The sequence below is a fragment of the Oncorhynchus mykiss genome, chromosome 30, assembly GCF_013265735.2.
Source record: "Oncorhynchus mykiss isolate Arlee chromosome 30, USDA_OmykA_1.1, whole genome shotgun sequence".
NCBI classification, from domain to species: domain Eukaryota; kingdom Metazoa; phylum Chordata; class Actinopteri; order Salmoniformes; family Salmonidae; genus Oncorhynchus; species Oncorhynchus mykiss.
The window spans coordinates 37,549,352-37,562,822 of record NC_050570.1 but is presented as its reverse complement, the minus strand read 5'-3'; the positions used below and the strand labels follow the sequence as shown (position 1 = coordinate 37,562,822).

General features: G+C 45.1%; 1 protein-coding gene and 1 pseudogene across 1 annotated transcript; both read left to right on the top strand.

Annotated features, from left to right (window-relative positions):
* The first annotated feature begins 39 nt into the window (after positions 1–39).
* Positions 40–2,593, top strand: pars2 (prolyl-tRNA synthetase 2, mitochondrial). The gene is made up of 3 exons (XM_036969336.1): positions 40–188; positions 837–1,426; positions 1,553–2,593. Exons 2-3 carry the CDS (start codon positions 860–862, stop codon positions 2,432–2,434), a joined length of 1,449 nt encoding a protein of 482 aa, XP_036825231.1. The 5' UTR covers positions 40–188; positions 837–859; the 3' UTR covers positions 2,435–2,593.
* Positions 2,594–3,587: 994 nt separating this feature from the next.
* On the top strand, positions 3,588–12,983 carry LOC110520997 (annotated as a pseudogene).
* Positions 12,984–13,471: the final 488 nt, after the last annotated feature.

Below are 13,471 nucleotides of genomic sequence, written 5' to 3'. Positions count from 1 at the left end.
AAAAACAAACACATTTTTAGCTAACGATAGCTACTCCAGCACAGTAGGTGGCAGTACACTGGGAATAGTTATCCAGGGAGATCTACATTACTCTTAAGAGGATGCATGGCTAGCATTCTTCTCTCGTGTAACTAATAGACATCGTATGAATCAAAATACTAGGTCATTGTTTCACTTTCTTACACGGGGTGAGTTGCTCTCTTACTTCTTCCCGAATTGCTGTGTAGAGCTTAGCTAGCTTGCCTGTTAGCTGTCTGTAAAGCTAGTTAACGTTACACCTGCCTTGCTAACGTCAAGGTTGAATCAAAGATACTGGTTTGTGGTTTACCATTTTATTTGAACGCATCTAGCTAGCAACCTGGTACTGTCAATTTTTAAATATTTTACCATTGGAGGATGTAATGTTATGGTATTGCATTGCCCAACAGAATAAGTGTCATGGTGTAACAGGGTGGGTATAATTTGTGGAACGTTCCAACAGGAATATGTTCCAAGAACTTCTTAAAGTACAAGGTTGCTAACAAACAACGCATACAAAGTAGCATAATCAATTCTAGCTAACTAGCTGCCGAATAGGCATCAACTCACCACATAGCGTATTGTTAATGTTTGAGAGACATTTTTCGGAATTAACGTGGTGAGTGAAAACTTAATGAAATAGCCCCCTCCCTACACGGGAATCTTATTCGGCCTCTAGACAACTTTGTATGCGTTGTTTGTTGGCAACCTTGTTATTTACAAAGTTTATTCATATCAACATATTCCTGTTGGAACGTTCCACAAATTATACCCACCACCCGTCAAGCAATTATATGTATTATTTTTCTTAATTCAAGGATATTGACACCAGTCTGCTACAATGGAAGTGTTGATGCATCACCTTTGGCAGAGAGTCTTGCCCTGCCTACCCAGAGCCATGAGCACTCCCTGTAAAATCTATTTGAGCTGTGCTGCTGGACATGCCCCCACTGACTCCATCTCCCGACCTAGCACACACCTTCCCCTAGTCTCCCATCTCTTCCAGCCCTCCAACCTGCGTGATGTGGGCCAGGAGAAGCGTGCTCAGGTGGATATGACCTGCAAGAGCCAGAGACTGATGCAGCAGGCAGGTCTCATTCATCCCTCCAACCCTGGCTGCTACTACTACCTCCCGGCCACCGTGCGCTCCATGGAGAAGCTGGTGAGGCTGATCGACCAGGAGATGCAGGGGATCGGTGGGCAGAAGCTGGACATGCCCAGCTTGTGTTCGGCAGAGCTGTGGAGACGCAGTGAGCGCTGGGACCTGATGGGGAAAGAGCTGTTCCGCCTGAGGGACCGCCACGGGGCGGAATACTGCCTGGGCCCCACCCATGAGGAGGCTGTGACAGAGCTACTGGCCTCTCAGGGAACCCTGTCCTACAGGCAGCTGCCTCTGCTACTCTACCAGGTATAGGATACAGTATGAAGCCTGATTAATTAGTTTATTCAGAGTGTGGCTTCTTTCTTCTTTTCATACACTTGGGTTGATATTATAATGGTAATAAACTGATGTGTGTTTCATTTGTATATGCAGATCACCCGCAAGTTCCGTGATGAGCCGAAGCCTCGGTTTGGGCTTCTACGCGGGCGGGAGTTCTACATGAAGGACATGTACACATTTGACATGAGCGAAGAAGCTGCATACCGCACATATGAATCTGTGTGTCAGGCTTACACCCGCCTTTTCTCTCGGTTAGGCCTGTGCATTGTCCAGGTCCACGCTGATACAGGAAACATTGGAGGTAAACTCTCCCATGAGTTCCAGCTTCTCGCAGACATCGGAGAGGACAGGCTACTGGTCTGTGGTAGCTGCTCCTTCTCTGCCAATGTGGAGACCATGGAACCAGGCCAGACAGACTGCCCACAGTGCCAGGAGGGAACGCTGGTGGAGTCTAAGGGCATAGAGGTAGGCCATACATTCTACCTAGGCACCAAGTACTCCTGCATATTCAACGCCACCTTCAACAACACCCAGAACAAGCCTGCTGTCACTGAGATGGGCTGCTTCGGGCTGGGTGTGACCCGGATCCTCGCTGCTGCCATCGAGGTGATGTCCACGGAGGAGGCAATCCGCTGGCCTGCGCTGCTTGCCCCCTATCAGGTCTGTGTTCTGCCCCCTAAAAGGGGCAGTAAGGTGGATGAGGTGGCTGGTTTAGCTGAGGAGCTGGCCCTCAGTCTGGGGGAGGCTCTGCCTAGGCTAAGAGGTGAGGTGGTTCTGGATGACCGGACACAGATGACCATTGGTAAGAGGCTGAAGGACGCCAGTCGGCTTGGATACCCGTACGTGGTGGTAGTGGGGCAGAAGGCTGCCGAGGAGACGCCCAGGTTTGAGGTGATCTGTCAGCAGACTGGTGAGACAACGTTCCTCAGTAGGGATGGACTTGTAGACCTACTCAGATGTGTGGAGACAGTCTGAGTTGCACTGATCTTGACATGGAACTGGACTAAACCTTTCCCCCTCAGGAGACTGAAAAGATTTGGCATGGGTCCCCAGATCCTCAAAAGGTTCTACAGCTGCACCATCGAGCGCATCCTGACTGGTTGCATCACCGCCCGGTATGGCAACTGCTAGGCATCTGACCGTAAGGCGCTACAGAGGGTAGTGCAAACGGCCCAGTACATCACTGGGGCCAAGCTTCCTGATATCCAGGACCTATATAGTAGGCGGTGTCAGAGGAAAGCCCATAAAATTGTCAGACTCCAGTCACCCCAGTTATAGACTGTTTTCTCTGCTACCTCATGGCAAGTGGTACCGGAGCGCCAAGTCTAGGACCAATAGCTTCTACCTCCAAGCCACAAGACTGCTGAACAATTCATAAAAATCTCCGCCGGACAATTTACATTCACCCCCCCTACACTGCTGCTGTTTGTTTGTTAGCTATGCATAGTCACTTCGCCCCCACCTACATGTACAGATTACCTAGCCTGTACCCCTGCACACTGACTCGGTACCGGTGCCCCCTGTATATAGCCTCGTTATTGTGTTCATTTTTATTATTACTTTTAATTTTAGCCTACTTGGTAAATATTTTCTTCTTGAACTGCACTATTGGTGACGGGCTTGTAAGTATTTCACGGTAAAGTCTACACTTGTTGTATTCGGCACATGTTGGCAAGTAAAGTTTGATTTGACTAAACTATTGAACTACATGGAAGTCTATTGGTCCTCTGAAATGGGCATGCTTGTGGTTGGGTGGGATGATGACAAGTAGCAAAGAGGCTAGTGTTCAACAGGCCTATACCTACTAGCACCAATCTTTGTCTGATACGAACTGAGCTGGACTGAAATATATTATTACACTGAGATGGACATGCAGGTGGTTGGGTAGGTTGGAATAGGAGACAATAAATATATGGTTCAGTAGCCATACATGTTTGAAGTCTGTTGTGAAAATCAATGAACACATTTGTAATTCTTATTGCCTTGTATCAATGTTTCAACTGGACTCACAGAAAAATATAGTGCAAATTTTGGATCTCTCCACTCGAGTCAGATACACACATTGCTATGGAACAATTTAGTCAAATGTCTGTTCCCTCTACGGAAGCATTTTGATGTGGCACCGCAACATTCACGTGTAAGCAACTTGTATAATTTTGTAATGCACGTTTTCATACGTGTCGCTTCAGTAGTCATACTAAAACTGTAGTTCAACAACTAGTTTAATCTTCAAACATATCCACCTTATTTGTAGCGAATATGGCTTCACTAGTACAACAGGGCGACGACGGCATGGAGGACTTTATGGAGAAATTCAAAAAAGAAATATAGCAATGCCTTTTCTGAAAAGAACTGGGAAGAGGTAAGACGTAACGTTAATTGCATATCTACACAAACGACTGATGGCACTGTCAGTCTCATTTGTAGTTGTTAGCTATATATGGCTAACCGTTATGCTGTTATACCGTATATGCTGGCTAACCGTTAGCCAGCAAGCTACAGTTGAAGTCGGAAGTGTACATACAACAAATACATTTAAACTCAGTTTTTCACAATTCCTGACATTTAATCCTAGTAAGAAATACCTGTCTTAGGTCGGTTAGAATCACCACTTATTTTAAGAATGTGAAATGTCAGAATAATAGTAGAGAATGAATTATTTCAGCTTTTATTTCTTTCATCACATTCCCAGTGGGTCAGAAGTTTACATACACTCTATTAGTATTTGGTAGTATTGCCTTTAACTTGGGTCAAACGTTCCAGGTAGCCTTCCACAAGCTTCCCACAAGTTGGATGAATTTTGTCCCGTTCCTCCTGACAGAGCTGGTGTAACTGAGTCAGGTTTGTAGGCCTCCTTGCTCACACACGCTTTGTGATGGCCACTCCAATACCTTGACTTTGTTGTCCTTAAGCCATTTTGCCACAACTTTGCTTGCAAGTATGCATGGGGTTGTCATTGACCATTTGGAAGACCCATTTGTGACCAAGCTTTAACTTGCTTCAAGACTGTCTTGAAGCACCCCCACAACATGATGCTGCCACCCCCCTGCTTTACGGTTGGGATGGTGTTCTTCGGCTTGGAAGCATCCCTGTTTTTCCTCCAAACATAACGATGGTCATTATGGCCAAACATTTCTATTTTTGTTTCATCAGACCAGAGGACATTTCTCCAAAAAGTACGATCTTTGTCCCCATGTGCAGTTTCAAATAGTAGTCTGGCTTTTTTTATTGTGGTTTTGGAGTAGTGGCTTCTTCCTTGCTGAGCGGCCTTTCAGGTTATGTCGATATAAGACTCGTTTTACTGTGGATATAGATACTTTTGTACCTGTTTCCTCCAGCATCTTCACAAGGTCCTTTGCTGTTCTGGGATTGATTTTCACTTTTTGCACAAAGTACGTTCATCTCTAGGAGACAGAATGCATCTCCTTCCTGAGCGGTATGACGGCTGCGTGGTCCCGTGGTGTTTATACTTGCATATTATTGTTTGTACAGATGAACATGGTACCTTCAGGCGTTTGGAAATTGCTCCCAAGGATGAACCAGACTTGTGGAAGTCTACAATTATTTTTCTGATTTTCTTTTGATTTCCGCATAATGTCAAGCAAAGAGGCACTGAGTTTGAAGGTAGGTCTTGAAATACATCCACAGGTACACCTCCAATTTACTCAAATCAAATGTATTTATATAGCCCTTCGTACATCAGCTGATATGTCAAAGTGCTGTACAGAAACCCATCCTAAAACCCCAAACAGCAAGCACTGCAGGTGTAGAAGCACGGTAGCTAGGAAAACCTAGGAAGAAACCTAGAGAGGAACCTGACTATGTGGGGTGGCCAGTCCTCTTCTGGCTGTGCCGGGTGGAGATTATAACAGAACATGGCCAAGATGTTCAAATGTTCATAAATTACCAGCATGGTCAAATAATAATAAGGCAGAACAGTTGAAACTGGAGCAGCAGCATGTCCAGGTGGACTGAGGACAGCAAGGAGTCATCATGTCCTGGGGCATGGTCCTAGGGCTCAGGTCCTCCGAGAGAGAAAGAAAGAGAGAATTAGAGAACGCACACTTAGATTCACACAGGACAACCGAATAGGACAGGAGAAGTACTCCAGATATAACAAACTGACCCTAGCCCCCCGACACAAACTACTGCAGCATAAATACTGGAGGCTGAGACAGGAGGGGTCAGGAGACACTGTGGCCCCATCCGAGGACACCCCCGGACAGGGCCAAACAGGAAGGATATAACTCAAATGTCAATTAGCCTATGAGAAGTTTCTAAAGTCATGACACAATTTTCTGGAATTTTCCAAGCTGTTAAAAGGCACAGTCAACTTAGTGTATGTAAACTTCTGACCCACTGGAATTGTGATATAGTGAAATAATCTGTAAACAATTGTTGTAAAAAATTATTGTGTCATGCACAGAGTAGATGTCCTAACTGACTTGCCAAAACTACAGTTTGTTAACAAGAAATTTGTGGAGTGGTTGAAAAACGAGTTTTAATGACTCCAACCTAAGTGTATGTAAACTTCCGACTTCACCAGTATCTGTGGATGGGAGCTAACCACAAGAAACGTTAGCTAGCTAGAATACTACCAAAGATGTTTTAAATAGCCAAACCCTTTTTTTTTTAACTTAAGTTAAAACACAGTTTTCTCTACAATTTGTGATACTGTCAAGTCTCATGTATTGGCTATATAACTAACTAGTTGGTTATTAGTTACGAAAAGGCCAGCAATGCCCATATCTGTGTGTAACGTTACTCAACTGAGTGCACACTGCTATGCCCAGAACTGTTCCCTTGGGTTTCAGGGGCCACAGGCTCCAATCTATTTCTAATTCAATTACATCATTTATTCCACTGCACTGCAGGAGTTTGATAAGGTGCCCATGTTTATGAAGACAGCCCCTGAGGAGATCGACCCCATGAAACACCCGGAGCTGGCTGCTATTCAGTCCATTATACACAATGATTACAGACCACTAGAAGGTATGACAGCCATTACTGTACTTTCTACCCAGTGCTGATGTAGGACCAGCAGTCCAGACCTTAGAATCAAGGGGAATGTTTTTCCTCAGAGCAACCCGAGAGCTTGAAAGATGAGGGGAACGACTACTTCAAGGAGAAGAACTACAAGAAGGCTATCGTGTCCTATACGGCTGGGCTGAAGAAGAACTGCAGTGACTATAATGTTAATGCCATCCTGCACACTAACCGGGCGGCGGCACACTTCCACCTGGGTACTGTTCTTAGAATCTTTCCATCGTTAGATCTCATGATATTTGTCCAGTACAGTGGTTCCCAACCTTTTTCAGTTACTGTACCACCAACTGAGTTTTGCTCTGCCCAGAGTACATGTGCATTTTACCAGTAGGCATATGGTCTCGTGACTCTTCTCAAGTACCCCTTGTGGATAGGACAAGTACCTCCAGGGGTCCTAGTACCCCTTGTTGGGAACCACTGGTCTTATAGTCTGTCTGTGAGTCTTCCAAAGCTTGTTCTGGGATGTTTGTTGCAATCCTTCACTCGCATACTCTTGCCTTGCAGGTAACATGCGTTCTGCACTGAATGATGCTGTCGCTGCAAAGAAGTTTAAACCAGACCACCTCAAAGCATTAATCAGAGGTTTGTCTATAGAATAAATATCACATTTTACTTTTCTACTGGAAGACACATGTAGACACAACACATTTATTATGAGGCAAGTGTGTCAGGGTTGGGGTCAATAACATTTAAATTCCAGTCAATTCAGGAAGTACAGTGAAATTCCAATTCTATTCAATGCTTTTCAATAAGGACAAATTGGAATTTGGTTTAGTTTCTGAATTGACTGGAATTGAAATGGGGATTGACCCCAACCCTGAATTGTATTTCATTTTAGTTAGCAGTTCTGCCTTCTTTTCTCCTCCTTTCATCCTCCCATGTCCTGTCTTGACTGTTCCCAGGTGCCGCGTGTTGCACGGAGCTGAAAAAATACACACACGCCCTGCAGTGGTGTGAAGAGGGACTCAAGCTGCAGCCGACAGACAAGAAGCTACTGGAGCTGAGAGCTACAGCAGACAGACAGACAAGGCATGACAGAGGCTATGATCCAGTGCTCTTAATGACCTTCATTTTTACTCTTCTTTTGTCACCACATTCTGAAAGGATTATAGGTGGACAAAGCAGTTTGGTGGATCTTTGTAAATGGAGTCCATATTTTATATAAACCTATGCTGAAATTGTTGTATTTGTGGTTTAAGAGAGCGGTAAGGAGAGATGCAAGGAAGGCAAAGGTCAAAGAGAAGGAGCACAGTGAAAGAGAGGCCCTACTGGCTGCCATCAAGGTGAGTAGGATGGTAGAAAGTAAAAATCACAAGACTTGCTCCGTATCTCATCATTCTAAACTGGAACATGCTTAACACCCCAGCCATCCTACAATCTAAACTTGATGCCCTCAATCTCACACAAATTATCAATAAACCTACCAGGTACCTCCCCAAAGCCTTAAACACTGGCACCCTCATAGATATCATCCTAACCAACTTGCCCTCTAAATACACCTCTGCTGTTTTCAACCAAGATCTCAGCGATCACTGCCTCATTGCCTGCATCCGTAATGGGTCAGCGGTCAAACGACCTCCACTCATCACTGTAAAACGCTCCCTAAAACACTTCAGTGAGCAGGCCTTTCTAATCGACCTGCCCGGGGTATCCTGGAAGGATATTGATCTCATCCCGTCAGTAGAGGATGCCTGGATATTTTTTTTAAATGCCTTCCTAACCATCTTAAATAAACATGCCCCATTCAAGAAATTTAGAACCAGGAACAGATATAGCCCTTGGTTCTCCCCAGACCTGACTGCCCTTAACCAACACAAAAACATCCTATGGCGTTCTGCATTAGCATCGAACAGCCCACGTGATATGCAGCTGTTCAGGGAAGCTAGAAACCATTAGAAACAGGCAGTTAAAAAAGCCAAGGCTAGCTTTTTCTTTTTTTTCTTTTTTTCTTTTACCCCCTTTTTCTCCCCAATTTCGTGGTATCCAATTGTTGTAGTAGCTACTATCTTGTCTCATCGCTACAACTCCCGTACGGGCTCGGGAGAGACGAAGGTTGAAAGTCATGCGTCCTCCGATACACAACCCAACCAAGCCGCACTGTCTTAACACAGCACGCATCCAACCCGGAAGCCAGCCGCACCAATGCGCCGGAGGAAACACAGTGCACCTGGCCACCTTGGTTAGCGCACACTGCGCCCAGCCCGCCACAGGAGTCGCTGGTGCGCGATGAGACAAGGACACCCCTACCGACCAAGCCCTCCCTAACCCGGGCGACGCTAGGCCAATTGTGCGTCGCCCCATGGACCTCCCGGTCGCGGCCGGTTACGACAGAGCCTGGGCGCGAACCCTGGGACTCTGATGGCACAGCTGGCGCTGCAGTACAGCGCCCTTAACCACTGCGCCACCCGGGAGGCCAAGGCTATCTTTTTCAAGCAGAAATTTGCTTCCTGCAACACTAACTCAAAAAAGTTCTGGGACACTGTAAAGTCCATGGAGAATAAGAACATCTCCTCCCAGCTGCCCACTGCACTGAAGATAGGAAACACTGTCACCACTGATAAATCCACCATAATTGCGCATTTCAATAAGCATTTTTCTACGGCTGGCCATGCTTTCCACCTGGCTACTCCTACCCCGGTCAACAGCACTGCACCCCCCACAGCAACTCGCCCAAGCCTTCCCCATTTCTCCTTCTCCCAAATCCGTTCAGCTGATGTTCTGAAAGAGCTGCAAAATCTGGACCCCTACAAATCAGCCGGGCTAGACAATCTGGACCCTTTCTAAAATTATCTGCCAAAATTGTTGCCACCCCTATTACTAGCCTGTTCAACCTCTCTTTCGTGTCGTCTGAGATTCCCAAAGATTGGAAAGCAGCTGCGGTCATCCCCCCTCTTCAAAGGGGGGGACACTCTTGACCCAAACTGCTACAGACCTATTTCTAAGGTCTTCGAAAGCCAAGTCAACAAACAGATTACCGACCAGTTCGAATCTCACCATACCTTCTCTGCTATGCAATCTGGTTTCAGAGCTGGTCATGGGTGCACCTCAGCCACGCTCAAGGTCCTAAACGATATCTTAACCGCCATGGATAAGAAACATTACTGTGCAGCCGTTTTCAATGATCTGGCGAAGGCTTTCGACTCTGTCAATCACCACATCCTCATCGGCAGACTCGACAGCCTTGGTTTCTCAAATGATTGCCTCGCCTGGTTCACCAACTACTTCTCTGAGAGTTCAGTGTGTCAAATCGGAGGGTCTGCTGTCCGGACCTCTGGCAGTCTCTATGGGGGTGCCACAGGGTTAAATTCTTGGACCGACTCTCTTCTCTGTATACATCAATGAGGTCGCTCTTGCTGCTGGTGAGTCTCTGATCCACCTCTACGCAGACGACACCATTCTGTATACTTCTGGCCCTTCTTTGGACACTGTGTTAACAACCCTCCAGGCAAGCTTCAATGCCATACAACTCTCCCTCCGTGGCCTCCAATTGCTCTTAAATACAAGTAAAACTAAATGCATGCTCTTCAACCGATCTCTACCTGCACCTACCCACCTGTCCAACATCACTACTCTGGACGGCTCTGACTTAGAATACGTGGACAACTACAAATACTTAGGTGTCTGGTTAGACTGTAAACTCTCCTTCCAGACTCATATCAAACATCTCCAATCCAAAGTTAAATCTAGAATTGGCTTCCTACTTCGCAACAAAGCATCCTTCACTCATGCTGCCAAACATACCCTTGTAAAACTGACCATCCTACCAATCCTCGACTTTGGCAATGTCATTTACAAAATAGCCTCCAATACCCTACTCAACAAATTGGATGCAGTCTATCACAGTGCAATCCGTTTTGTCACCAAAGCCCCATATACTACCCACCATTGCGACCTGTACGCTCTCGTTGGCTGGCCCTCGCTTCATACTCGTCGCCAAACCCACTGGCTCCATGTCATCTACAAGACCCTGCTAGGTAAAGTCCCCCCTTATCTCAGCTCGCTGGTCACCATAGCATCTCCCACCTGTAGCACACGTTCCAGCAGGTGTATTTCTCTCTAGTCACCCCCAAAACCAATTATTTCTTTGGCCGCCTCTCCTTCCAGTTCTCTGCTGCCAATGACTGGAACGAACTACAAAAATCTCTGAAACTGGAAACGCTTATCTCCCTCACTAGCTTTAAACACCAACTGTCAGAGCAGCTCACAGATTACTGCACCTGTACATAGCCCACCTATAATTTAGCCCAAACAACTACCTCTTTCCCTACTGTATTTTATTTATTTATTTTGCTCCTTTGCACCCCATTATTTGTATTTCTACTTTGCACATTCTTCCATTGCAAATCTACCATTCCAGTGTTTTACTTGCTATATTGTATATATACTTTGCCACCATGGCCTTTTTTTGCCTTTACCTCCCTTCCCACCTCATTTGCTCACATCGTATATAGACTTGTTTATACTGTATTATTGACTGTATGTTTGTTTTACTCCATGTGTAACTCTGTGTCGTTGTATCTGTCAAACTGCTTTGCTTTATCTTGGCCAGGTCGCAATTGTAAATGAGAACTTGTTCTCAACTTGCCTACCTGGTTAAATAAAGGTGGAACATTTTTTTTAAATTCCTGTATAAGTTGATGAGGAAACGGCTGCTCATCATTTAACTTGCCTTATATTTGCTTTACAGGAGCGTGGCATCCAGTTACTAATGACTCATCAGCGTCCCAAGCGCAGGTCTGACAGTGAGGATGATGGAGGCTCCTATAGAGCCATGGCAGGGCTGGACCTGGATGGTCTGTGTTCTACGGAGGCCACAGGTGTGAAGGTGTTCCTGGACGAACAGGGAATCATGCACTGGCCAGTTCTCTTCCTGTACCCCGAATACCAACAAACAGACTTCATCTCAGCCTTTAGCGAGTCCTCCAGGTATGACCCCCCCCCCCCTCGCTCGCTCTCTCTCTCTAAACAGAAGGTGGGGTTGGAAAGGTCTACATAAAAGCAGACATTACATGTAGGTGTGTTGGTTCTATAAATCATCCAATACTCTACAATACCAACCCCAACTCAACCCAAATATGACTACAAGTAGTGTCTAAAGTAGACCAACATTACATTGCTAAGTAACAAATTACTCAAAATAATATGTAACGTAGCATAATGATGAACATGACATTTGCTTTTCAGCTTCCTAGATCACCTGACACTCATGTTTGGAGAGAAACTCCCACCCTGGGACATTAACAGGAAGCGGCAGGGTAGCCTAGTGGTTAGAGCGTTGGACTAGTAACCGGAAGGTTGTGAGTTCAAACCCCCGAGCTGACAAGGTACAAATCTGTCGTTCTGCCCCTGAACAGGCAGTTAACCCACTGTTCCCAGGCCGTCATTGAAAATAAGAATTTGTTCTTAACTGACTTGCCTGGTTAAATAAAGGTAAAAAAAAAAAAAAAAAAAAAAGTACTCTCCCCAAAACCTTCAGGTTAGTATATTTTACTTTGATTTGTTGGTTTCATTCAACAGTTTTTGGGTTATACTGCCTCTGAAATTGTTTTCCTTAGTTGGTTCCAACTATTTTGCCATTCTGAAACCTCTATTCCTTAGCTGTTCTTTGAAGACCATGAGAAAGAGTCATTACATCAAGTCAACCCCGAGAAGCCTCTCATTACAATTCTTCAGCATAAAAGGTACAGAATGTATTTTTTTCTCACAAAATTGTTTGAACTCACTTGTATACTGTGACTTGCTGATTTTCTCACAGCTCTTCCCTGCTTATTTGACAGGTGTAAAGGCAGGAACTCCCAGCTTCGTCATTCTGGTAAAGGGGTCACGATTCTGTGAGAAGTTCTTATCAGAAAGGAAAACACAGCTTTTAACACGTTCTCTTCATCAGTCAACCTAGACCTGTCAATCAAATGAACAATGAACTCTCTCTTTCACCAGTGAATACACAAATTGAGTTAAATTACATAGAAGAAGAGACAGTGCTGCAAGCAGCATCCCCATGCTCAGGGATTGAGAATGTTGCGGTGCTCATGAGCTGTGCATACTCTACCTAGAGATCAAATTGTATTTTAGAGTGGGCGTAACCTGTCATGCAATCGGTTGTAATATTGTCACTAACTAAAAGGCCTTAATGAAATGTACACAGTTTCTGGCTGTCATTTTCTTCTCACTGTCACAACAACATGTAGTTAGTTGCATGTGCGCTTGTCAAACTTCAATCTGACTGAACCAGCTTTTCTCTCTTGGTAGGAAGTTAAGAACGTTCTCCAGCTGCCTGTGTGTAACAGTACCCCATAGCCCCAAAGCAGTACGACCCAATAAACTGTCTGTCCTTGTGAAAATACTGTTATTGTTTTTTCCCCTTTATGTGATTACACAGAGTGGGGGGGGAGTAATCATCGAGTTTAATTGTCATGGGAAGATTTATTTATAGGTCTATAAAAACCTCTGGGCCAGATTAAATCAATAAACCATTGAATCGCCCAGCATTATCGTTGAGTCAAAATTAGCTGTGTGATTATCACCATTGTCGGGAAGGTATGGTTCATCACTAAAGTATTAAGTGTGTCCTCATTGCTTACTGAATGAATCAGATGTCATCAGCAGTTTGTGTCTTATAACTCCTTGAATGACTGAGGCACATTCACTTTGTGGGTTGATTCAAGTAAGACCTAATAGATAGAAACAGGGGTTCCTGAAGAATATGAACATGGCATGTTTAGTGCAAAGTCTTTTGACACAAGCCAAAATCTTCATTGGAACAAGGAAACGGTAAAATGGCTCTCTTCTTGCAAGACTGGGAACACTTTAGAAAAGGAACCTGTCAGTTCCAATCAACGCTTGATCTTTGGTTCTCCATCGACATAGCTCCCACTTCCCAGGGACAGAGGCTAGACTTAGCCAGAGGTCTCTTCCTAGCCGTCCGGTTAGACTGCACTGGCCAAAGCAGGCTGCCCCTGCTGATCA